The sequence below is a fragment of the Pseudophryne corroboree genome, chromosome 1 (assembly GCF_028390025.1).
Source record: "Pseudophryne corroboree isolate aPseCor3 chromosome 1, aPseCor3.hap2, whole genome shotgun sequence".
Lineage (NCBI taxonomy): Eukaryota > Metazoa > Chordata > Amphibia > Anura > Myobatrachidae > Pseudophryne > Pseudophryne corroboree.
Genome location: NC_086444.1, coordinates 623967659 through 623994965, shown reverse-complemented (window position 1 = coordinate 623994965; position 27307 = coordinate 623967659). Strand labels below are relative to the sequence as shown.

General features: G+C 47.9%; 1 protein-coding gene across 3 annotated transcripts in view; it reads left to right on the top strand.

The window, feature by feature from the left end:
• Positions 1-27307, top strand: part of POLRMT (RNA polymerase mitochondrial) — a 283173-nt gene that overhangs the window by 139027 nt on the left and 116839 nt on the right. For all 3 annotated transcript variants that reach the window (XM_063914478.1, XM_063914479.1, XM_063914481.1), the window contains 4 exons: positions 4715-5500; positions 5584-5706; positions 20241-20363; positions 20455-20634. In XM_063914478.1, the coding sequence (XP_063770548.1) occupies positions 4715-5500; positions 5584-5706; positions 20241-20363; positions 20455-20634 (1212 nt within the window). The remainder of the gene's footprint in view (positions 1-4714; positions 5501-5583; positions 5707-20240; positions 20364-20454; positions 20635-27307) is intronic.

Here is a 27307-nt window from a genome sequence, read left to right as displayed (position 1 = left end):
AACAGTCACCTCTGTCTCTTGCCATCAGAAGATCATTTAACACACACACACACACACACACACACACACACACACACACACACACACACACACACACACACACACACACACACACACACACACACCAGGGCTGTTTCAGTGCTATGTCTTCCGCTGAATCTGATTGGAATGGATCATAGATATCGGTTGTCAGGTGGGTTTCCAGTTGATTTGCAACCACTTTCTCAATGATACCGGTCCGTAGTTGGTCATGCAGTCGGGATTGGCTTCATTCAGGGGAGAGAGGCTAGAGACAATACCATAAGGGTGATTGACCTGATAGCTCATTCCCAATCTGTCAAGGCTCCCATGCTGCTCCTTTCAACAGGCGCTGAAAAAGCCTTTGACCGGGTAGATTGGACCTTTATGGAGGCATTGCTGCGACGTCTGTGTCTTGACAACGCCTTCCTACAAAAAATCCTTGCATTATATCGGGCCTCTTAGGAACAGTTTAGAATTAATGGACTGCTCTCTGACCCAGTTACCATATCAAATGGGACCCGACAGGGCTGCCCGCTATCTCCTCTAATATTTCTCATCTGCATGGAGGCCCTAGCTAGAGCCATTAGAAAGAACCCTGACATTACTGGACTCAAAGTAGGCAATACTGAACACCACATAGCCCTCTTTGCAGATGACCTCTTGGCAGTATTAACAAGTCCCGCAATATCATTGCCCAATCTGATGAGGGAATTCTCACGTTTTGGGTCGTTATCTAACTTTTAAGATCAACTACGCTAAATCAATGGCTCTAAAGTTTTCACTTTCTAGTGAATTAGCCGCATCTTTAAAGAATATGTTTCCTTTTACTTGGCATCCTGCTCACATCAAATACCTAGGCATTCTAATCCCAGCTTCTTTTTCTATGACTGTGAATATTAACCATGTTCCCTTGTTACGGAAGTTACGTCAGGAAATGACACAGTGGCTTACATAGAAATTCTCCTGGTTAGGCCGAATGAATATTGTTAAAATGAACATATTACCCAGATTATTATATATTTATTTCAGACCATTCCATTAAAACTTCCCCCCCAGTTTTTGTCCCAAGCACATAAGGCAATTAGTAATTTTGTTTGGGGAGGCAGGAAACTTAGATTTAAGCATTGCAATTTATTTTATAGGCGAGCCCAACAGTTACCTATGATCTCATCTTATTACCTTCATAGGATCTTGGACTGGTATAGACCGGATTCTAACTCAAAACAATGGGTGGACTGGGAGATGTGGTCCTCGGGTCTATGTCTACAAGCTGTAACCTGGGTTAAGACCATAAGCATCTCATCACATTTGACAGTTGGTCCTACCTTGGCTCTCTGGTCACTACTATGGAACAAAATGGGAATTTCCTTCACATAAACCCTGCTTCTTCCATTTCTTAATAATCCGCTGTTTTTGCCAGGAACCAAGGGAATAATAGTTTGTAGCTGGAGACTGGATGGCATGACCAGATTGGTCCATTTGGTTTCGGGTGGGAGGATGAAATCTTTCCGGGATCTCTGTGAATTTACAGATATTCTGATGTCAGACTTTTAGTTTAATCTCCAGATTCACCACTTCATATCAGCTCATCGAAATATTGTGGATCTAACGAGAGACATCACACCCTTCGAGGGTATGCACTCCCAATCTTCAGCGCCAACTCATGTTATATCCGGTATTTATAAGATCTTAATACACGGTCATTTTTCTGACATGACCATCTTTTTGTAAGGCATGGGATGCCGACCTTAATCCTCGAGGGATTTATATCAATTGGGACAAACATTATGAGGCTGTGGCACGATGTTCTATGAGCTTAGAAGTGGTAGAAACTCCATACAAACTTCTCACTAGGTGGTATTGCTGTCCTTCCCTTCTGCACAAATTTTTCCCCTCTGTTTCTCCTTTATGTTGGCGATGTGGTAGAGAAAAAGGTACCCTAGTTCACATTTGGTGGGACTGCCCATTAATCGCTACCTTTTGGGATAAAAACATTAAAATCTCTACTGACATCCTTGGATTTCAAGCTCCTACTGAACTAGATTTCTGGCTGCTCTCCCATACCACTATTCCAGTCACAAAATATAAACCATCTCTCCTTATACATCTTAATAGTGCAGCGAGAGCTGTGATACCTGTACACTGGCGATCCCAAGACCCACCTACGATTTGGGAATGGTTTCAAAGAATAGTTTTTATAGCACCATGGAAGGCATATACTATTCAGCTATGGAGAAGCAGTCAGACTAAATATATTGCTACATGGTTTTCCTGGCTAGAATTTAAGACTACCTCATCCTATAAGGATCTGATACCACTAAACAGAACCTAATACTGGTTACCTTCCTCAGTTAAGAAATTGCCTGATGGAAGTGCCTAGTAATTGATACTATTGAACTGTCTGCCTCCTTCCCTAACCTCCCTTCCTTTTCTAGCTTTTCCCTCCCCCTAACCCCCGTCTTGTCTTAAGTTTTTTTCTTTTCTTTTGCTCATATGGTTGTTGTTTTTTCTTTTCTTATGTCATATTTGAATTTACACTGGCTACTCAAGTGATTACTTTTAATGAAGATCTACTGGACCATTATGATAAACTATATGTTTCTTTGTACGATCGACTGCAAACTGACAGATTGTATAGATATTGTCACTTTGGTATACTATACTTTTGCCTTTTGTTTGTACACCTTTTTAACTTTAATGTATGCCTGTGATAACCATATTTATCTTTGAAAAAACGAAAATAAAGAATATATTTTTTTTTTTTTAAATGCGTACTTACATTTCCCAGTCTGGAAGAGGGATCACTTTCTCCTCAGATTTGCTGTAGGCAAGGATCATTATCCATTCAGGGTCTGTCCGCAGTTACGCGTGTATTTGCAAAGGTCATGCTTGTCATGGCAGCACTTTTGCAGTGTGTGGGAGTGATGATCTTCCCATCATTTCGGCCAGCACAAAACTCTGCTTCATTCTCCTTTGCAACTAACCACAGAAATGATAGAACAGCATGGATGGGTGATCAAGTTCCAGATGTCCAACCTTGTTCCATCACAGCACATGATCTTTCTGGGTCTCCTCTTTGACACCAGGCGTCACAAGGTGTTACTGCTGGAGGACAAAATATTGCCCTGCTTTCTTTATTTCTGAAGTGACTGTTCTGCATGAACTTGCAGCAATTACTCGCAGATGTATGGGTCCCTTTAGGGTTGTTGGCTTTGATGGCATGGCTGTTGAAGCCAACATTCTCAAAGTTAAGGGGCCTCTCTGATCAGGTTATTCATGATAAAGGCCAGAAAACCTCCCTTGGCCTTGAATTATCACAGCATTTGGAAGATTTACTTTTTCTAGTGTGAACAACAGTGGACCAACAATACTTTATTCAACTTGGCTCATCTGCTGTCATTCCTGCAGGATGATTTGGACAGTGGTTGACACCATCTTCAGTGAAGGTTCATGTTTTGGCCTTTATCTGACCTAAATTGGCACCCATCCCTTAAATTCAGACTTTTCAGAGTGTTTCATGTCCAACCACCCTTTATTCCTCAATTTGTTCCTCAGAGTGATAACTCGTTCTCTGGCAGCAAGGATGCACTGAGCCTTCTTGATGTTGTCAAAGCGGATCTTTATACTGTAAAACACACAGCCTCCCAGTGCATTATGGCGCATTCGAGAGATTGGCCAGGGACTAAACATTTAGTGGCCAGATTAATCACGGGGACCATCGGACAAGTGTGTGTTTTCAGAGGGGGCCCCAATTTTGGATCGCCTGGTGGTCCATTGTACTAGATCGGCGAGTGCCTTTTGGGTGGTGATTCGCGTGCCTCTGTGGAGCAATTTTGCAATGCAGACACCTTGTTCCTAAATCGATATTTATGTGATGTTCTACAAATTTTTCATGTTTCAGTAATTAGAAACGCCAGTTTTGTGCAGTAAAGTTGTGCTCTGTGAGTACCCTCTTACAGGTGGCATTTTTGGAGCGTTCCCATGGTATCCAGTGTCCACCAGATGACAAGAAAATAGGATTTTTGGTACTCACTGTTAAATCCATTTTCCTTAATCCATCTGGGGGACACTGCTCTCCTTTTCTGTGTAAGGCTAGGTACACACTATAAAATTCTGTCCAATATTTCTGGTTTGGAACGAAAATCTGGTAATGTATGAGAGTGAATTACCATTTTCTCCCAAACACTGTAGGAAACAGACAAAAATAGACTTTCAGACAAATCCTTTTGATTTAACCAATGTATCTGAATAACCATTTTTGCCCATTTTCTGTCTTTTGGAAGCAAATTGTTGATTGTCGTTTGCTCCCATATATTACCAGATTTTCAGTCCAACCAGAAAGATTGGGCAGATAATCTTTAGGTGTGTATCCAGTTTTACACTTTGGTTTCATTCTCTCTCTCTTGTTTTAGTGTTCTTGTTACACGTGTTCTCTTTATCTTTTATGGTCTTATTAAAGTCGAAACTAAGGTGCTTTGCATTATGGGATGTAGAGGGGTAGGTGGTAATGCTGAGTGCCAAAATCCTATTATTTCTCCTTTAAAACAAATTTTCATAATCCTTCTTTCCCTAGCCTAACTTCCTGTCTAGACCTGTCACTGTAACGGTTATTTTTTACCTCTTTTCAGTAAGTATTCCTCCAATAAGTATTCCTATGTTTTTGATATTTATGTACTCCTTTTTCTTTTTACAGATTGGGCTTATCAAGCCGCACCCAATTTACAGCCAAATCCTGTTAGATGCAGAAGAGACAGTTCTTGCTTTTGAAGCTGCTGTTATGCCAATGCTGTGCCCCCCATTACCGTGGACATCAGCTCAGTTTGGTGCTTACCTACTTTCTCCAATAAAACTTATGCGTTGCACTGAGGGAGCAGTGCAACATCAACTGCTGCTGGAAAAATGTCCTCCAGGACAACTGTACCCAGTGCTAGATTGTCTTAATCAACTAGGCGTATGTGCTTGGCGTATTAACCAACCTATCTTGGATATTATTGTATCCATCTTCAACGATAAAGGTAGCAAAAAGCTGGATATCCCCCCACCACTTTCTGAGGCGCCGACGCTACCAATGCAAATGCTTGGAGAGCAGGGCTCCTGGGACAAGCAATCACATCAAAAAGAGCTGGCACGGTGCAGGAAGAAAGCCTCTGAGATGTTTAGTCTAAGAATGGACGCTCTTTATAAACTATCTATTGCCAATCACTTGAGGGATCAGGTATTTTGGTTCCCTCACAACATGGACTTCCGAGGCCGCACTTATCCCTGCCCTCCATATTTTAATCATCTAGGCAGTGATGTGACACGTGCATTGCTTGTGTTTGCTGAAGGACAGCCACTGGGACTAAGTGGTCTGGATTGGCTGAAGATCCATCTAATCAACCTTACCGGGCTTAAAAAGAAAAGTTCACTCAGGGAAAGGAAGGAGTATGCAGATAAAATTATGGATACAATTTTGGATTCTGCTGATAGACCACTGACTGTAAGTGTTTATATGAAACCTTGTGAGTTCTTATCTTCCCTTTTTTTTTTTTTTTTTTTTTTTAACGTTCCCTTTCTCCACAGGGCAAGAAATGGTGGATGGAATCAGATGAACCTTGGCAGACACTAGCATGCTGCATGGAAATTGCAAATGCATCACGCTCCTCGGACCCTGCTAAATATATCTCTCATGTTCCTGTACACCAGGTACCCTTGCTTTTGCACTTAAAGCTATACTGTAATGAAGAAGTGTGATAACCACAGTAGGCTTGTTCCATCCTGTGTATGTGGTGGTGGTGGTCCATCTATTCTCCAGTTATTCCTGCCAACTCATACCTTCTCAACCGTCCCTTTCATTCTTTACTTGTAAGGTTTATGTGTTTTCTCCTTCCGGGTTGGACACCTTCAAGTAGTTGTCCTTTATCGTTCCCCCCCTTCTTCCCTTCCTTCAAATTCCTTGACATCCTTGCTTCCTGGCTCCTCCACTTCCTCTCTTCTGACCTTCCCTCCCTCATTGTCCCTACAGTATTCTCTGCCTAAACTCTTTACCTTCACATCATCACTCCCCCCGTCTCTCCCAATGGACCTCCTCACACTCCCATATGAGTGGATACTCACTGGATGTGATCTTCACCAACTATTGTAATATATCTGATTACACCAATTCCCCATTCACCCACTCTGACAATTACCTACGCTTTTTAAACGTATCCCTCACCTCTTCTGCAGCTCTGCCTCCAAAGGCTACCATCACTAAGCATAACCATGAGTTATTGACCCTATCCTTTTTGCCCTGCTGCAACTCGCTTCTCTCCCCCATTATCTCTCTCCTGCCCTGAACAAGCTATTTCCCTCTACAATGTCCCATTTACTTCTGCTCTTGACGCTGTTGCTCTGGCGATCACTACTCACCCTCGCAGTCCATACTTGAACCCTGGCACTCTAAAGGCAACAGATAACTACAAGAGTGGTCAGAAACTGCAGAACGACAGTGGAGGAAATTGAGCTCCTATGCAGCTTTCAGTCATTGAAATTGAACCTACAGTGCCTTCAAACTCCGTGTCTTGTGTCTATAGCAGCCTTACTGCTTTTCTGTCCTCCCACTCCCTGCTTGACCCGTTTCAGTCTGGCTTCCGTCCTTTCTATTACACTGAAACTGCCCTCACGAAAGTCTGTTCTTCCTTCTCTACCTCTGTTGCTTATGACACTGTGGACCACCCTCTCCTCTTACGGTAGTTGTCGCACAAGGTTCTTTTCTGGGACCTCTCCTATTCTCCCTCTGTACGTTCTTTCCAGGTGAGCTCATCCTTTCTTTTGGCCTCCAATATCATCTCTATGCTGATAACACTCACATCTACCATTCCTCCCCTGACCTCTCTACTTCTCTCCCCTGAACTTGTATTCCAGCTGTCTCTCTGCTATTTCTTCCTGGATGTCCCAGCACTTTTGTAAACTTAACATCTCTAAGACTGAGCTGATCTCCTTCCCACCCTCTCCTATAATCTCACCTCTCACTATTTCATTATCTGTTGTCAGCATAACCATTTCCTCAAGTCCCCAAGTGTGCTGTCTTGGGGTTATCCTTGACTTCTCCCTCTCATTCAAATTACACATTCAGTACCTCTCACAGTCCTACCATTTCCAATTCGGAAATATTTCTAGAATCAAACCTTTTCTCACACTGGAAGCAACTAAGAACGTCATCCATTCACTGGTCATCTCCAGATTGGACTACTGTAAACTCCTCTTAACTAGCCTCTCACCCCTCTCCACTCCAGCCTGTCCTTAATGCTGATGCCTGACTAATTTTCCTATCCAAACATACTACGCGTGCCTCCCCTCTCCTACTAGCCCTATACTGGCTCCCTTTCCCCTTCAAACTCCAAGGTTTTCATATTGACTTACAAAGCCCACTCCCAATCCTCTTCCATTTACATCTCTAAACTTATTTCTCTTCACATTCCTGTCTGCTCACTTCGCTCAATAAATACATGCCGTCTCTCCTGCCTACTGATTTCTTCCTACCAATTCGTCTCCAAGATTTCGCCAGTGCTTGCTGCTCCTTACCTTATCAGAGACTCCACTTCTCTTCAAAACTTCAAACATACTCTCAAGACCCACGACTTCATCAATGCCATCCAGCTCTCATTATAACCCACTGTACCTTGCGCCTTCCTCACGGTCTACGCCATCTGTATCACGCCTGTATGTCTGCCACTCCCCTTTAGAATGTAAGCTCTTATGAGCAAGTCCCTTTTCCCTCATGTGCTTCACCATCCCTTACTTTTATTATTATTTGCGCCACACGTTCTACAACGGCACCTAACCCTTTGTTTCTGCCACCCTGATGCTTATTTCAGTGCAGATGCAGCCATGTTTATAAAGCACCGTAAGTGTATGTTTACAAGTACTGTAAGTTATGGTTTTTTTGTTTAACTCCGGATTAGGCACCACCAGGGGGAAAGGGTTAGGTTAGGCACTAAGGGGTGAGGGTTAGTGTTAGGCTGCAGGAAAGGGGGAGTTAGGTTTAGGCACCACTTGGTGGGGAGGATAGGGTCAGTCACTAATGAGTGAGGTTAGGGTTAGGCTACGGAAAGGGAGAGTTTGGAGGTAGGAGTGAGGGGGGAACAGTTTTACCTTCCCCCTGTTGCGATTTACACTATTGGGATGCCGGCGTCAATATTCTGACCGCCAGCATCCCATCATGTGGGATATCCTACTGAATCCGATGGGAAAGTTATAGAGTTATCACGGTGACTGCTTGGTGGCTGTGCTGATGTGATCATGTAATTTGCTGCTAAAACCTTTATTTTATACACATTGGGGTCGATTCAATTCGGCAACTTATGAATAGCGCCGGGAATTAGCTCCCGACGCTATTCAATTCAGCTCCAGTTAAGTCGGCGATGTCCCGTTCTCGCCGACTAAAAAGGTTGAATTTTCGGGAGAACGGGCATTCTCCGTCTTAACTCCCCGAAGCGAGGCTGATTCCCGACAGAATCAGCCTCGCGCCGGCCGCGAGGCAGCACTTTTGTCGGGTTTTTTCTCTCATCCCCCGGGGATGAGAGAAGAATTCCCGACAATTGCGGGTAACTAGCAGCTGAATTGAATAGCGTCGGGAGCTAATTCCCGGCGCTATTCAACTGTCGCTGAATTGAATTGACCCCATTGTGCTACAGAGCCATCTGCAGTTATCTTTAGGGTATTCCTCACATTCCTCAGAAGCCAAAGGCTGAATAGCTTTTATTACCTACACATGCGCAGTATGCGCTGGGCTCTGTGTTTAGCAGCATTACAGGACACTGCCCTTAAGGTGTCTTTGCAGTTATCATAGACTAAAGTTGTGAAAATGGACCCTGGGGTGAGTGGTACTGTGAAGTGGGTTTATAAGTATGATTATCTCTTTAATCCCGTATGCCTATGATTTACACAGGTTCTGTGGCTAATTAATACCAGGTGAAATACAGGCTTGAATTTAGCCAGCCACAGAATTTGTATAAATCCATATGTGTCCTAGATTAGAGGGATATTATGGCAAGCCTAGTTATAAATGTGTGTGTAGTACAACTGTATTAATTTAGGGTGTCTGGAACTGTTAATCAGGCCATGAGACTAGTTTTTCCCATGGCTATATACTGAAGGCTACAGTACTCCTTTTTCTCTGACGTCCTAGTGGATGCTGGGAACTCCGTAAGGACCATGGGGAATAGCGGCTCCGCAGGAGTCTGGGCACAACTAAAAGAAAGCTTTTAGACTACCTGGTGTGCACTGGCTCCTCCCACTATGACCCTCCTCCAAGCCTCAGTTAGATTTTTGTGCCCGGCCGAGCTGGATGCACACTAGGGGCTCTCCTGAGCTCTTAGAAAGAAAGTATAATTTAGGTTTTTTATTTTACAGTGAGACCTGCTGGCAACAGGCTCACTGCAACGAGGGACTAAGGGGAGAAGAAGCGAACCTACCTGCTTGCAGCTAGCTTGGGCTTCTTAGGCTACTGGACACCATTAGCTCCAGAGGGATCGACCGCATGGAACTGGCCTTGGTGTTCTGTCCCGGAGCCGCGCCGCCGTCCCCCTTACAGAGCCAGAAGCAAGAAGAAGTCCGGAAAATCGGCGGCATGAAGACTTCTGTCTAAACCAAGGTAGCGCACAGCACTGCAGCTGTGCGCCATTGCTCCTCATACACACTTCACACTCCGGTCACTGAGGGTGCAGGGCGCTGGGGGGGGGCGCCCTGAGCAGCAATAAAAACACCTTGGCTGGCAAAACAATCACAATATATAGCCCCAGAGGCTATATATGTGATAATTACCCCTGCCAGAATCCTTAAAAAAGCGGGAGAAAAGTCCGCGAAAAAGGGGCGGAGCTATCTCCCTCAGCACACTGGCGCCATTTCTCCCTCACAGTTCCGCTGGAAGGAAGCTCCCTGGCTCTCCCCTGCAGTCTACACTACAGAAAAGGGTAAAAAAGAGAGGGGGGGGGCACTAAATTTAGGCGCAGTAAATATTATAGCAGCTATAGGGGACATAATTCAGTTAGTCCCTGCATTATATAGCGCTCTGGTGTGTGCTGGCATACTCTCTCTCTGTCTCCCCAAAGGGCTTCTGTGGGGTCCTGTCCTCTGTTAGAGCATTCCCGGTGTGTGTGCGGTGTGTCGGTACGGCTGTGTCGACATGTTTGATGAGGAAAATTATGTGGAGGCGGAGCAGATGCCTATAGAAGTGATGTCACCCCCTGCGGGGCAGACACCTGAGTGGATGGTTTTATGGAAGGAATTACGTGCAAGTGTCGACTCCTTACACAAAAAATTTGACGACATGCCAAATGCGGGACAGCCGGCTTCTCAGCTCGTGCCTGCCCAGGTGTCTCAAAGGCCATCAGGGGCTCTAAAACGCCCGCTACCTCAGATGGCAGACGCAGATGTCGACACGGATACTGATACCAGTGTCGATGACGATGAGTCAAATCTAATGTCCACTAGGGCCATTCGTTGCATGATTGAGGCAATGAAGGAGGTATTACACATTTCGGATATAAACCCAAGTACCACTAAAAAGGGTATTATGTTTGGGGAGAAAAAACTACCCGTAGTTTTTCCCCCATCTGAAGAATTAAATGAAGTGTGTGAAGAAGCGTGGGCTTTCCCCGATAAAAGATTGGTAATCCCTAAAAAATTACTAATGGCGTTCCCTTTCCCGCCAGAGGATAGGGCACGTTGGGAAACACCTCCTAGGGTGGATAAAGCGCTCCCACGTTTGTCTAAAAAGGTGGCACTTCCGTCTCCGGATACGGCCGCCCTAAAGGAGCCTGTGGATAGAAAGCAGGAGGCGATCCTGAAGTCTGTATATACACACTCAGGCATTTTACTTAGACCAGCTATTGCGTCAGCATGGATGTGCAGTGCTGCCGCTGCATGGTCAGATTCCCTGTCAGAAAATATTGACAGAAACAGGCGAGGAAAAGGCGGGTCCTTTCTGTCCAGAGGCAGAGGTAGGGGAAAAAGGCTGCAACAAACAGCAGGTTCCCAGGAGCAAAAGTCCTCCCCCGCTTCTTCCAAGTCCGCCGCATGACGGTGGGGCTCCACAGGCGGAGCCAGGTACGGTGGGGGGCCGCCTCAAAAATTTCAGCGATCAGTGGGCTCGCTCACAGGTGGATCCCTGGATCCTTCAAGTAGTATCTCAGGGGTACAAGCTGGAATTCGAGGCGTCTCCCCCCCACCGTTTCCTCAAATCTGCCTTGCCGACAACTCCCTCAGGCAGGGAGGCTGTGCTAGAGGCAATTCACAAGCTGTATTCCCAGCAGGTGATAGTCAAGGTGCCCCTACTTCAACAAGGACGGGGTTACTATTCCACACTGTTTGTGGTACCGAAACCGGACGGTTCGGTGAGACCCATTTTAAATTTGAAATCCTTGAACACATACATAAAAAAGTTCAAGTTCAAGATGGAATCGCTCAGGGCGGTTATTGCAAGCCTGGACGAGGGGGATTACATGGTATCCCTGGACATCAAGGATGCTTACCTACATGTCCCCATTTATCATCCTCACCAGGAGTACCTCAGATTTGCGGTACAAAATTGCCATTACCAATTCCAGACGCTGCCGTTTGGACTGTCCACGGCACCGAGGGTGTTTACCAAGGTAATGGCGGAAATGATGATACTCCTTCGAAAAAAGGGAGTTTTAATTATCCCGTACTTGGACGATCTCCTAATAAAGGCGAGATCCAGGGAGCAGTTGTTGGTAGGAGTAGCACTATCTCAGGAGGTGCTACACCAGCTCGGTTGGATTCTGAATATTCCAAAGTCACAGCTGGTTCCGACGACACGTCTACTGTTCCTGGGAATGATTTTGGACACAGTCCAGAAAAAAGTGTTTCTCCCGGAGGAGAAAGTCCAGGAGCTGTCATCTCTAGTCAGCGACCTCCTGAAACCAAAACAGGTGTCGGTGCATCACTGCACGCAAGTCCTGAGAAAGATGGTGGCTTCTTACGAAGCAATTCCTTTCGGCAGGTTCCATGCCAGAATCTTTTAGTGGGACCTGTTGGACCAATGGTCCGGATCGCATCTTCAGATGCATCAGCTAATAACCCTGTCTCCAAGAACCAGGGTGTCTCTGTTGTGGTGGCTGCAGAGTGCTCAGCTCCTAGAGGGCCGCAGATTCGGCATACAGGACTGGGTCCTGGTGACCACGGATGCCAGCCTTCGAGGCTGGGGGGCAGTCACACAGGGAAGAAACTTCCAAGGACTATGGTCGAGTCAGGAGACTTCCTTGCACATAAATATTCTAGAACTAAGGGCCATTTACAATGCCCTAAGTCAGGCAAAACCCCTGCTTCTACACCAGCCGGTACTGATCCAGTCAGACAACATCACGGCGGTCGCCCATGTAAACCGACAGGGCGGCACAAGAAGCAGGACGGCGATGGCAGAAGCCACAAGGATTCTCCGATGGGCGGAAAACGTGCTAGCACTGTCAGCAGTGTTCATTCCGGGAGTGGACAACTGGGAAGCAGACTTCCTCAGCAGGCACGACCTCCACCCGGGAGAGTGGGGACTTCATCCAGAAGTCTTCACACTGATTGTAAATCGTTGGGAACGGCCACAGGTGGACATGATGGCGTCCCGCCTAAACAAAAAACTGCAGAGATATTGCGCCAGGTCAAGGGACCCTCAGGCGATAGCGGTGGACGCTCTAGTGACACCGTGGGTGTACCAGTCAGTTTATGTGTTCCCTCCTCTGCCTCTCATACCAAAGGTACTGAGAATGATAAGAAAACGGGGAGTAAGGACAATACTCGTGGTTCCGGATTGGCCAAGAAGAGCTTGGTACCCAGAACTTCAAGAGATGATCTCAGAGGACCCATGGCCTCTGCCGCTCAGACAGGACCTGCTGCAGCAGGGGCCCTGTCTGTTCCAAGACTTACCGCGGCTGCGTTTGACGGCATGGCGGTTGAACGCCGGATCCTAAGGGAAAAGGGATGTCATTCCTACGCTGATTAAAGCCAGGAAAGATATAACGGTAAAACATTATCACCGCATATGGCGGAAATATGTTGCTTGGTGTGAGGCCAATAAGGCCCCAACAGAGGAATTTCAGCTGGGTCGATTTCTGCACTTCCTACAGGCAGGAGTGACTATGGGCCTAAAATTAGGCTCCATTAAGGTACAGATATCGGCTCTGTCGATTTTTTTCCAAAAAGAACTAGCTTCACTACCTGAAGTTCAGACATTTGTAAAAGGAGTGCTGCATATTCAGCCCCCCTTTGTGCCTACAGTGGCACCCTGGGATCTCAACGTGGTGTTGAATTTCCTAAAATCACATTGGTTTGAGCCACTAAAGACCGTGGATCTAAAATATCTCACGTGGAAAGTGGTCATGTTATTGGCCTTGGCTTCGGCCAGGCGTGTATCAGAATTGGCGGCTTTGTCATTTAAAAGTCCTTATCTGATTTTCCATATGGATAGGGCAGAATTGAGGACTCGTCCCCAGTTTCTCCCTAAGGTGGTATCTGCTTTTCACTTGAACCAACCTATTGTGGTGCCTGCGGCTACTAGCGACTTGGAGGATTCCAAGTTACTGGACGTAGTCAGGGCCTTGAAAATTTATGTTTCCAGGACGGCTGGAGTCAGGAAAACTGACTCGCTATTTATCCTGTAAGCACCCAACAAACTGGGTGCTCCTGCTTCTAAGCAGACTATTGCTCGCTGGATTTGTAGCACAATTCAGCTGGCGCATTCTGCGGCTGGACTGCCGCATCCTAAATCAGTAAAAGCCCATTCCACAAGGAAGGTGGGCTCATCTTGGGCGGCTGCCCGAGGGGTCTCGGCTTTACAACTTTGCCGAGCTGCTACTTGGTCAGGGGCAAACACGTTTGCAAAATTCTACAAATTTGATACCCTGGCTGAGGAGGACCTTGAGTTCTCTCATTCGGTGCTGCAGAGTCATCCGCACTCTCCCGCCCGTTTGGGAGCTTTGGTATAATCCCCATGGTCCTTACGGAGTTCCCAGCATCCACTAGGACGTCAGAGAAAATCAGAATTTACTCACCGGTAATTCTATTTCTCGTAGTCCGTAGTGGATGCTGGGCGCCCGTCCCAAGTGCGGATTGTCTGCAATACTGGTACATAGTTGTTGTTCACAAAAGGGTTATTGTTATAAGCCATCTGTTGAGAGGCTCAGTTAAATTTCATACTGTTAACTGGATATGGTATCACGAGTTATACGGTGTGATTGGTGTGGCTGGTATGAGTCTTACCCGGGATTCAAAATCCTTCCTTATTGTGTCAGCTCTTCCGGGCACAGTATCCTAACTGAGGCTTGGAGGAGGGTCATAGTGGGAGGAGCCAGTGCACACCAGGTAGTCTAAAAGCTTTCTTTTAGTTGTGCCCAGACTCCTGCGGAGCCGCTATTCCCCATGGTCCTTACGGAGTTCCCAGCATCCACTACGGAATACGAGAAATAGAATTACCGGTGAGTAAATTCTTATTTTCTCTGACGTCCTAGTGGATGCTGGGAACTCCGTAAGGACCATGGGGAATAGACGGGCTCCGCAGGAGACTGGGCACTCTATAAGAAAGATTTGGTACTATCTGGTGTGCACTGGCTCCTCCCTCTATGCCCCTCCTCCAGACCTCAGTTAGATTTCTGTGCCGGGCCCGAGCTGGTTGCACACTAGGGGCTCTCCTGAGCTTCTAGAAAGAAAGTTTAAATTATGTTTTTTATTTTACAGTGAGACCTGCTGGCAACAGGCTCACTGCATCGAGGGACTAAGGGGAGAAGAAGCGAACCTACCTGCTTGCAGCTAGCTTGGGCTTCTTAGGCTACTGGACACCATTAGCTCCAGAGGGATCGACCGCAGGACCCGTCCTTGGTGTTCGTTCCCGGAGCCGCGCCGCCGTCCCCCTTACAGAGCCAGAAGCATGAAGATGGTCCGGAAAATCGGCGGCAGAAGACTTCAGTCTTCACCAAGGTAGCGCACAGCACTGCAGCTGTGCGCCATTGCTCCTCATACACACTTCACACTCCGGTCACTTGAGGGTGCAGGGCGCTGGGGGGGGGGGGGGGGGGGCGCCCTGAGCAGCAATAAAAACACCTTGGCTGGCAAAATAGCCACAATATATAGCCCCAGAGGCTATATATGTGGTAATTACCCCTGCCAGAATACAGAAAAAAGCGGGAGAAAAGTCAGCCGTAAAAGGGGCGGAGCCATCTCCCTCAGCACACTGGCGCCATTTTCTCTTCACAGTGTAGCTGGAAGACAGCTCCCCGGGCTCTCCCCTGTAGTTTTCAGCTCAAAGGGTTAAAAAGAGAGGGGGGGCACTAAATTTAGGTGCAATATTGTTTATACAAGCAGCTATTGGGGAAAATTCACTCAGTGATAGTGTTTATCCCTACATTATATAGCGCTCCGGTGTGTGCTGGCATACTCTCTCTCTCTCTCTCCCCAAAGGGCTGTGTGGGGTCCTGTCCTCAGTCAGAGCATTCCCTGTGTGTGTGCGGTGTGTCGGTACGGCTGTGTCGACATGTTTGATGAGGAGACTTATGTGGAGGCGGAGCAGATGCCGATAAATGAGATGTCGCCCCCTGTGGGCCGACACCAGAGTGGATGGATAGGTGGAAGGTATTAACCGACAGTGTCAACTCCTTACATAAAAGGCTGGATGACGTAACAGCTATGGGACAGCCGGCTTCTCAGCCCGCGCCTGCCCAGGCGTCTCAAAGGCCATCAGGGGCTTAAAAAAGCCCGCTCCCTCAGATGGCAGACACAGATGTCGACACGGAGTCTGACTCCAGTGTCGACGAGGTTGAGACATTTACACAATCCTCTAGGAACATCCGTTACATGATCCCGGCAATAAAAAAATGTGTTACACATTTCTGACATTAACCCAAGTACCACTAAAAACAAAAAAGGGTTTTATGTGTGGGGAGAAAAAGCAGGCAGTGTTTTGTTCCCCCATCAAATGAGTGAATGAAGTGTGAAAAAGCGTGGGTTCCCCCGATAAGAAACTGGTAATTTCTAAAAAGTTACTGATGGCGTACCCTTTCCCGCCAGAGGATAAGTTACGCTGGGAGATATCCCCTAGGGTGGATAAGGCGCTCACACGTTTGTCAAAAAAGGTGGCACTGCCGTCTTAGGATACGGCCACTTTGAAGGTACCTGCTGATAAATAGCAGGAGGCTATCCTGAAGTCTGTATTTACACACTCAGGTACTAGACTGAGACCTGCAGATAGTGCTGCTGCAGCGTGGTCTGTAACCCTTTCAAACAGGGATACTATTTTGCGAACATAAGACGCCGTCTTATATATGAGGGATGCACAGAGGGATATTTTGCCGGCTGGCATCCAGAATTATTGCAATGTCCATTCTGTCAGGAGGGTATTAGAGACCCGACACTGGACAGGTGATGCTGACTTTAAAAGGCACATAGAGCTTTATAAGGGTGAGGAATTGTTTGGGGATGGTCTCTGGGACCTCGTATCCACAGCAACAGCTGGGATGAAATTTTTTTACCTCAGGTTTCCTCACAGCCTAAGAAATGCACTGTATTATCAGGTACAGTCCTTTCGGCTTCAGAAACGCAAGCGGGTCAAAGGCGCTTCCTTTCTGCACAGAGACGAGGGAAGAGAGAAAAAGCTGCACCAGTCAGCCAGTTCCCAGAATCAAAATTCTTCCCCCGCTTCCTCTGAGTCCACCGCATGACGCGGGGGCTCCACAGGCGTAGCCAGGTACGGTGGGGGGCCGCCTCAAAAATTTCAGCGATCAGTGGGCTCGCTCACAGGTGGATCCCTGGATCCTTCAAGTAGTATCTCAGGGGTACAAGCTGGAATTCGAGGCGTCTCCCCCCCACCGTTTCCTCAAATCTGCCTTGCCGACAACTCCCTCAGGCAGGGAGGCTGTGCTAGAGGCAATTCACAAGCTGTATTCCCAGCAGGTGATAGTCAAGGTGCCCCTACTTCAACAAGGACGGGGTTACTATTCCACACTGGTTGTGGTACCGAAACCGGACGGTTCGGTGAGACCCATTTTAAATTTGAAATCCTTGAACACATACATTAAAAAATTCAAGTTCAAGATGGAATCGCTCAGGGCGGTTATTGCAAGCCTGGAGGAGGGGGATTACATGGTATCCCTGGACATCAAGGATGCTTACCTACATGTCCCCATTTACCATCCTCATCAGGAGTACCTCAGATTTGTGGTACAGGATTGCCATTACCAATTCCAAACACTGCCGTTTGGACTGTCCACGGCACCGAGGGTCTTTACCAAGGTAATGGCAGAAATGATGATACTCCTTCGAAAAAAGGGAGTTTTAATTATCCCGTACTGGACAATCTCCTTATAAAGGCGAGGTCCAAGGAGCAGTTGTTGGTCGGAGTAGCACTATCTCGGGAAGTGCTACAACAGCACGGATGGATTCTATACATTCCAAAGTCACAGCTGGTTCCTACCACACGCCTACTGTTCCTGGGGATGGTTCTGGACACAGAACAGAAAAAAGTGTTTCTCCTGCAGGAGAAAGCCAAGGAGCTGTCATCTCTAGTCAGAGACCTCCTGAAACCAAAACAGGTATCGGTGCATCACTGCACACGAGTCCTGGGAAAAATGGTAGCTTCTTACGAAGCAAAATTCCATTCGGCAGGTTCCATACAAGAACCTTTTAGTGGGACCTCTTGAACAAGTGGTCGGGATCGCATCTTCAGATGCATCGGCTGATAACCCTGTCTCCAAGGACCAGGGTATCTCTACTGTGGTGGCTGCAGAGTGCTCATCTTCAAGAGGGCCGCAGATTCGGCATACAGGACTGGGTCCTGGTAACCACAGATGCCAGCCTTTGAGGCTGGGGGGCTGTCACACAGGGAAGAAACTTTCAAGGACTTTGATCAAGTCAGGAGTCGTCCCTACACATAAATATTCTGGAACTGAGGGCCATTTACAATGCCCTAAGTCTGGCAAGGCCTCTGCTTCAAAACCAGCCGGTACTGATCCAATCAGACAACATCACGGCAGTCGCCCATGTAAACCGACAGGGCGGCACAAGAAGCAGGATGGCAATGGCAGAAGCCACAAGGATTCTCCGATGGGCGGAATATCACGTCTTAGCACTGTCAGCAGTGTTCATTCTGGGAGTGGACAACTGGGAAGCAGACTTCCTCAGCAGACACGACCGACACCCGGGAGAGTGGGGACTTCATCCAGAAGTCTTCCAACTGTTGGTAAACCATTGGGAAAGGCCACAGGTGGACATGATGGCGTCCCGCCTAAACAAAAAAACTAGATATTGCGCCAGGTCAAGGGACCCTCAGGCAATAGCTGTGGACGCTCTAGTGACACCGTGGGTGTACCAGTCGGTTTATGTATTCCCTCCTCTGCCTCTCATACCAAAGGTACTGAGAATAATAAGAAAACGAGGAGGAAGAACGATACTCGTGGTTCCGGATGGGCCAAGAAGAGCTTGGTACCCAGAACTTACAGAAATAATATCAGAGGACCCATGGCCTCTACCGCTCAGACAGGATCTGCTACAGCAGGGGCCCTGTCTGTTCCAAGACTTACCGCGGCTGCGTTGAACGGCATGGCGGTTGAATTCCGGATCCTAAAGCAAAAGGGCATTCCGAAGGAAGTCATTCCTACGCTGATAAAAGCCAGGAAAGAAGTAACCGCAAACCATTATCACCGTATTTGGCGAAAATATGTTGCGTGGTGTGAGGCCAGGAAGGCCCCAACAGAGGAATTTCAGCTGGGTCGTTTTCTGCACTTCCTACAGTCGGGAGTGACTATGGGCCTAAAATTGGGTTCCATTAAGGTCCAGATTTCGGCTCTGTCGATTTTCTTCCAGAAAGAACTGGCTTCACTGCCTGAAGTTCAGACTTTTGTAAAGGGAGTGCTACATATTCAGTCCCCTTTTGTGCCTCCTGTGGCACCGTGGGATCTCAATGTGGTGTTGAGTATCCTGAAATCACATTGGTTTAAGCCACTTAAAACTGTGGATCTGAAATATCTCACGTGGAAAGTGGTCATGTTATTGGCCTTGGCTTCGGCCAGGCGTGTGTCAGAATTGGCGGCTTTGTCATGTAAAAGCCCTTATCTGATTTTCCATATGGATAGGGCAGAATTGAGGACTCGTCCCCAGTTTCTCCCTAAGGTGGTATCAGCTTTTCACTTGAACCAACCTATTGTAGTGCCTGCGGCTACTAGGGACTTGGAAGATTCCAAGTTACTGGACGTAGTCAGGGCCTTAAAAAATTATATTTCCAGGACGGCTGGAGTCAGGAAAACTGACTCGCTTCTTATCCTGTAGGCACCCAACAAAATAGGTGCTCCTGCTTCTAAGCAGACTATTGCTCGCTGAATTTGTAGCACAATTCAGCTGGAGCATTCTGCGGCTGGATTGCCGCATCCTAAATCAGTGAAAGCACATTCCACGAGGAAGGTGGGCTCATCTTGGGCAGCTGCCCGAGGGGTCTCGGCTTTACAACTTTGCTGAGCTGCAACTTGGTCAGGGGCAAACACGTTTGCTAAATTCTACAAATTTGATACCCTGGCTGAGGATGACCTTGAGTTCTCTCATTCGGTGCTGCAGAGTCATCCGCACTCTCCCGCCCGTTTGGGAGCTTTGGTATAATCCCCATGGTCCTTACGGAGTTCCCAGCATCCACTAGGACGTCAGAGAAAATAAGATTTTACTCACCGGTAAATCTATTTCTCGTAGTCCGTAGTGGATGCTGGGCGCCCATCCCAAGTGCGGATTGTCTGCAATACTTGTATATAGTTATTGCCTAACTAAAGGGTTATTGTTGAGCCATCTGTTGAGAGGCTCTGTTATATTTCATACTGTTAACTGGGTATAGTATCACGAGTTATACGGTGTGATTGGTGTGGCTGGTATGAGTCTTACCCGGGATTCAAAATCCTTCCTTATTGTGTCAGCTCTTCCGGGCACAGTATCCTAACTGAGGTCTGGAGGAGGGGCATAGAGGGAGGAGCCAGTGCACACCAGATAGTACCAAATCTTTCTTATAGAGTGCCCAGTCTCCTGCGGAGCCCGTCTATTCCCCATGGTCCTTACGGAGTTCCCAGCATCCACTACGGACTACGAGAAATAGATTTACCGGTGAGTAAAATCTTATTTTAACTGCAGTGTTCAAATATGTTCAAGTTCTCCATTAAGGGGCATCATTCTACTGTACATAAAGAAGGCTGTAGAATGATGTTCTGTGCCTGTCTGCTCCACAGGATGGTTCGTGTAATGGCCTCCAGCATTATGCAGCACTTGGAAGAGATGAAATCGGAGCAAGGTCTGTAAATTTGATGCCTAGTGAAACTCCCCAAGATGTGTACAGTGGGGTTGCTCAACAGGTAATTACGATTTACAGTGATACTGTAAGTGTTAAGGCTGTGACTTTAGACTTTCTCTTAATGTTCCTCTGCATTGTCTATACTGCCTTAGGTTGAGGAATTCTGCAAAAAGGATGCCAGACAAGGAATTAAAATAGCTAAGGTTCTAGATGGTTTCATATGTCGTAAATTGGTGAAGCAGACCGTAATGACTGTTGTATATGGAGTAACTCGCTACGGTGGGCGGCTACAGATTGAAAAAAGACTGAGGGAGATGGATTCTTTTCCACAGGTCAGTATATATTTGCAATGATGCATACTGTATATGGATTTGTGTTTTTACATGTAACGTGATATCTCTAGCATCCATAAGGGATATTGGGGAGATTTAGTACGATGGGGTATAGACGGGATCCAAAGGAGCCGGTGCACTTTAAATTTCTTCACTGGGTGTACTGGCTCCTCCCCTCTATGCCCACTCCCACAAGCAGTTTAGAAAAAAGTGCCCTCAGGAGAAGATGCACATCTCTGCAGCTCCATAAACGTTTCTTCAGTTTCTTTTCAATCGTTATTATTTTCGGTATGCTGTTTGGGCAACAGCATACCTGCACCGTGGGAGTTGGGGTGGGGGGGGGGGGGGGGCGGTCACTGGGCCTTGCGAGGCGTCAGAACTGCTTCTCCGCTGCAGGACCACCGTCCTGAGAGATTGTTTGTTCAGCGGGGCACTGCTGTCGAGATCGCAGCACGGCGCACATCCCTAACAATATCCTAAAGGTGACGACAGTAGTGAGTACAAACCGGGGGCCCCGCTAGGCGGGTCTCCCGGTTCAAAGTGCAGCTGATACGCAGGGGAGGCTTACGGGACCTTCCTGGGGGGTCCTGCTATAGCCCCCTGTGTACACTGGCTAGCAGTGGCTTTAAACTAGCACTTGTGTGATGTTTTTAAGCTATTTGGAAGACATTGCTAGTATAAAAAACTCTGTAGCTCTGGCGCCATTGGGAAGGGACAGAGCTATCTCAGAGAGGGACCAGCGGTATTTTGGCGCCTTCCTTTGCTTGCAGCAGCAGGCACACACAGCTCCTCCTGACACTCCGAAAACACTAGAAAACTGGGACAGGGTGTTGCAAAGGGGTAGAGCCGCAATTGTACACAATATGTGTCCTATAAAGGACAGTAATCATAGGTTTTTACTGTGATATTACATCTTACAGCCTTACTGGGGTTGTGTAGCTGGGGTGTGCTGATCTCCTCTCTCTATCTCCCTCTCACACACAGTAAGGGCAGGCTTGCTAAGTTATTACTTGTCTGTGTGTATGTAATTGTGCTTTACTGTGAACATGGGTAAACACAAACTATGCAGTGTATGCCACACCAGATTCTCTCCCTTATCATCTGATTCTGTATCATGTGAACAATGCAGCCAATCTTCACAACTCAGTGAGGGGGCTGGGGGAGAGGGTCAAGAGCCTTCCTGGCTACGTGCCATTAAAACTATGATGTCTGATATGTCATCACAACTCACTGCTAATGCTCAAAAAACTCAGCTACTACAACAGGCTGTTGCAGACCTAGCTGCCAGGGCGGATGTTACACAACCCCCCCACCCCCCCACCCCAACCCAGGGCCACAAACGTGTGGTTTACCTGCTCTACTCTCTGATTCAGATGAAAATATACAGGAGAATGGGGAGGACTTGGATCCCGTTAGTGGGGATTTCACTTCTGCTCAGGGTATTGATCCCCTCATTCTGGCTATACGGGATGTGTTAAAACTCCCTCTAGAGGACGCTGCTTCACAGCACTCATTTTTCTTTACACAAAACAAGCCTAATGTCACTTTCCCTGAGTTAGATGACCTGTTTAAGTTAGCCTGGAAAAATCTAGACAAAAAATACTAAGTGTCAAAAAGATTTTTGCACACTTTCCCATTTGCTCCTGAAGGTAGAAAATTCTGGGAAGAACCCCTGGGGGTTGACGTATCAGTCTCTTGACTGTCTAAAAAGGCGGTGCTGCCTGCCCGGGGCTCTTTTACCATAAAGGACCCTGGGGACAGACAAATAGAGGCTACACTAAAGTCTATCTACACAGCAGCAGGTGTATCGCAAAGGCCGGTCATAGCGGGTTGCTGGATGACACATGACATTCATATGTGGGCTTCTCAAATTCAGGAGGGCCTCTCCGGGGATATACCTCTGATCACTACGGTGACTCTCCTGAAGCACATTCAGGACACTGACTGCGTCCTATGTGACTTGCTCAAGGAGATGGGCAAAATTAATGCTAGGACCTCTGCCGTGGCAGTGTCGGCGCGCAGGGCCTTGTGGTTGCGTCAATGGATAGCGGACGCAGAGTCCAATCGCATTGTGGAATCTCTCGCCTTTTCTGGGGAAGGGCTCTTCGGGGTTGAGTTGGATATGTGGATTTCTAAGGTTACTGCAGGGCAATCCACGTTTCTCCCCTCTGGGGCCCCGCCGATTGGGCGTTCCTACCCGGAGCTGTCTGTTCAGCCCTTTCAGTCTAACAGATTTCGATCTAGGGCCAGAGGTGCCTCCAATGTGGCTACAGGCACCAGAGGTAAGACAAGAAGACCTACAAACACCGGTTCTCAGGAACAGAGCACCAGGTCTGCTTCCACTAAGTCCTCAACATGACGGTGCCCACCCATCTCGAGGGGATCTTGAGGTGGGAGCTCTACTGCATCACTTCAGCCGCATCTGGGAAAGTTCCTGCCAGGATACCTGGGTCAAGGACCTCATTTCTCAGGGCTACAAGCTGGAGTTCGATGGTGCTCCTCCCCAACGATTTTTCAAATCAAGCTTACCAGCTTTGGAGGATACGCAAGTTACGTTGAAACAGGCCATTCAAAAGTTGTTCCAGTACCAATACAACGAAGCAAGGGTTATTACTCCAACCCGTTTGTGGTGCTGAAGCCGGATGGTTCGGTAAGACCCATTTCTCTGGCGTCCTAGTGGATGCTGGGAACTCCGAAAGGACCATGGGGGATAGCGGCTCCGCAGGAGACTGGGCACAACTAAAGAAAGCTTTTAGGTCACCTGGTGTGCACTGGCTCCTCCCACTATGACCCCCCTCCAAGCCTCAGTTAGATTTTGTGCCCGGCCGAGGTTGGATGCATACTAGGGGCTCTCCTGAGCTTCTAAAAAGAAAGTATATAATTAGGTTTTTTATTTTACAGTGAGACCTGGTGGCAACAGGCTCACTGCAGCGAGGGACTAAGGGGAGAAGAAGCGAACCTACCTGCTTGCAGCTAGCTTGGGCTTCTTAGGCTACTGGACACCATTAGCTCCAGAGGGATCGACCGCATGGAACTGGCCTTGGTGTTCGGTCCCGGAGCCGCGCCGCCGTCCCCCTTACAGAGCCAGAAGCAAGAAGAGGTCCGGAAAATCGGCGGCAGAAGACATCAGTCTTCACCAAGGTAGCGCACAGCACTGCAGCTGTGCGCCATTGCTCCTCATACACACTTCACACTCCGGTCACTGAGGGTGCAGGGCGCTAGGGGGGGGCGCCCTGAGCAGCAATAAAAACACCTTGGCTGGCAAAAATACCACAATATATAGCCCCAGAGGCTATATATGTGATAATTACCCCTGCCAGAATCCATAAAAAAGCGGGAGAAAAGTCCGCGAAAAAGGGGCGGAGCTATCTCCTTCAGCACACTGGCGCCATTTCTCCCTCACAGCTCCGCTGGAAGGAAGCTCCCTGGCTCTCCCCTGCAGTCTACACTACAGAAAAGGGTAAAAAAGAGAGGGGGGGCACTAAATTTAGGCGCAGTATATAGGGGACATAATTCAGTTAGTCCCTGCATTATATAGCGCTCTGGTGTGTGCTGGCATACTCTCACTCTGTCTCCCCAAAGGGCTTTTGTGGGTCCTGTCCTCTGTTAGAGCATTCCCTGTGTGTGTGCGGTGTGTCGGTACGGCTGTGTCGACATGTTTGATGAGGATAATGATATGGAGGCGGAGCAGATGCCTATAGAAGGGATGTCACCCCCTGCGGGGCAGACACCTGAGTGGATGGACTTATGGAAGGAATTGCGTGCACGTGTCGACTCCTTACACAAAAAATTTGACGACATGCCAAATGCGGGACAGCCGGCTTCTCAGCTCGTGCCTGTCCAGGCGTCTCAAAGGCCATCGGGGGCTCTAAAACGCCCGCTACCTCAGATGGCAGACGCGGATGTCGACACGGATACTGACACCAGTGTCGACGACGATGAGTCTAGTCTAATGTCCACTAAGGCCATTCGTTGCATGATTGAAGCAATGAAAGAGGTGTTACAAATTTCTGATATAAACCCAGGTACCACTAAAAAGGGTATTCCCGCCAGAGGATAGGTCACGTTGGGAGACACCCCCTAGGGTGGATAAAGCGCTCACACGTTTGTCTAAAAAGGTGCACTACCGTCTCCGGATACGGCCGCCCTCAAGGAACCTGCTGATAGAAAGCAGGAGGCGATCCTGAAGTCTGTATATACACACTCAGGCATTATACTTAGACCAGCTATTGCGTCAGCATGGATGTGCAGTGCTGCCGCTGCGTGGTCAGATTCCCTGTCAGAAAATATTGACACCCTAGACAGGGACACTATTCTGCTAACCATAGAGCATATAAAAGACTCAGTCTTATACATGAGAGATGCACAGAGGGAGATCTGCCGGCTGGCATCTAAAATAAGTGCATTGTCCATTTCTGCTAGGAGAGGCTTATGGACTCGCCAGTGGACAGGGGATGCAGATTCAAAAAGGCACATGGAAGTTTTGCCTTATAAGGGTGAGGAGTTATTTGGGGATGGTCTCTCGGACCTAGTTTCCACAGCAACTGCTGGGAAGTCAGCATTTTTACCCCATGTTCCCTCACAGCCTAAAAAGGCGCCGTTTTATCAGGTACAGTCCTTTCGGACTCAGAAAAACCGGCGTGGAAAAGGCGGGTCCTTTCTGTCCAGAGGCAGAGGTAGGGGAAAAAGGCTGCAACAAACTGCAGGTTCCCAGGAGCAAAAGTCCTCCCCCGCTTCTTCCAAGTCCGCCGCATGACGGTGGGGCTCCACAGGCGGAGCCAGGTACGGTGGGGGGCCGCCTCAAAAATTTCAGCGATCAGTGGGCTCGCTCACAGGTGGATCCCTGGATCCTGCAAATAGTATCTCAAGGGTACAAACTGGAATTCGAGGCGTCTCCACCCCACCGGTTCCTAAAATCTGCCTTGCCGATTACTCCTTCAGACAGGGAGGCTGTGCTAGCGGCAATTCACAAGCTGTATTCCCAGCAGGTGATAATCAAGGTGCCCCTACTTCAACAAGGACGGGGTTACTATTCCACACTGTTTGTGGTACCGAAACCGGACGGTTCGGTGAGACCCATTTTAAATTTGAAATCCTTGAACACATACATAAAAAAATTCAAGTTCAAGATGGAATCGCTCTGGGCGGTTATTGCAAGCCTGGACGAGGGGGATTACATGGTATCCCTGGACATCAAGGATGCTTACCTGCATGTCCCCATTTACTATCCTCACCAGGAGTACCTCAGATTTGTGGTACAGGATTGCCATTACCAATTCCAGACGCTGCCGTTTGGACTCTCCACGGCACCGAGGGTGTTTACCAAGGTAATGGCGGAAATGATGATACTCCTTCGAAGAAAGGGAGTTTTAATTATCCCGTACTTGGACGATCTCCTAATAAAGGCGAGGTCCAAGGAGCAGTTGTTGGTGGGAGTAGCACTATCTCAGGAGGTGCTACACCAGCACGGTTGGATTCTGAATATTCCAAAATCACAGCTGGTTCCGACAACACGTCTACTGTTCCTGGGTATGATTCTGGATACAGTCCAAAAAAAAAGTGTTTCTCCCGGAGGAGAAAGCCAAGGTGCTGTCATCTCTAGTCAGAGACCTCCTGAAACCAAAACAGGTATCGGTGCATCACTGCACGCGGGTCCTGGGAAAGATGGTGGCTTCTTACGAAGCAATTCCTTTCGGCAGGTTCCATGCCAGAATCTTTCAGTGGGACCTGTTGGACCAATGGTCCGGATCGCATCTTCAGATGCATCGCCTAATAACCCTGTCTCCAAGAACCAGGGTGTCTCTGCTGTGGTGGCTGCAGAGTGCTCATCTTCTAGAGGGCCGAAGATTCGGCATACAGGACTGGGTCCTGGTGACCACGGATGCCAGCCTTCGAGGCTGGGGGGCAGTCACACAGGGAAGAAACTTCCAAGGACTATGGTCGAGTCAGGAGACTTCCCTACACATAAATATTCTGGAACTAAGGGCCATTTACAATGCCCTAAGTCAGGCAAAATCCCTGCTTCTACACCAGCCGGTACTGATCCAGGCGATAGCTGTGGACGCTCTAGTGACACCGTGGGTGTACCAGTCAGCTTATGTGTTCCCTCCTCTGCCTCTCATACCAAGGGTACTGAGAATAATAAGAAAACGAGGAGTAAGAACAGAACTTGTGGTTCCGGATTGGCCCAGACGAGCGTGGTACCCGGAACTTCAAGAGATGATCTCAGAGGACCCATGGCCTCTGCCGCTCAGACAGGACCTGCTGCAGCAGGGGCCCTGTCTGTTCCAAGACTTACCGCGGCTGCGTTTGACGGCATGGCGGTTGAACGCCGGATCCTGCAGGAAAAGGGCATTCCGGAGGAAGTCATTCCTACGCTGATTAAAGCCAGGAAAGATGTAACTGCAAAGCATTATCACCGCATATGGCGGAAATATGTTGCTTGGTGTGAGGCCAAAAAGGCCCCAACAGAGGAATTTCAACTAGGTCGATTTCTGCATTTCCTACAAGCAGGAGTGACTATGGGCCTGAAATTAGGCTCCATTAAGGTACAGATCTCGGCTCTGTCGATTTTCTTCCAGAAAGAACTAGCTTCACTACCTGAAGTTCAGACGTTTGTGAAAGGAGTGCTGCATATTCAGCCCCCGTTTGTGCCTCCTGTGGCACCTTGGGA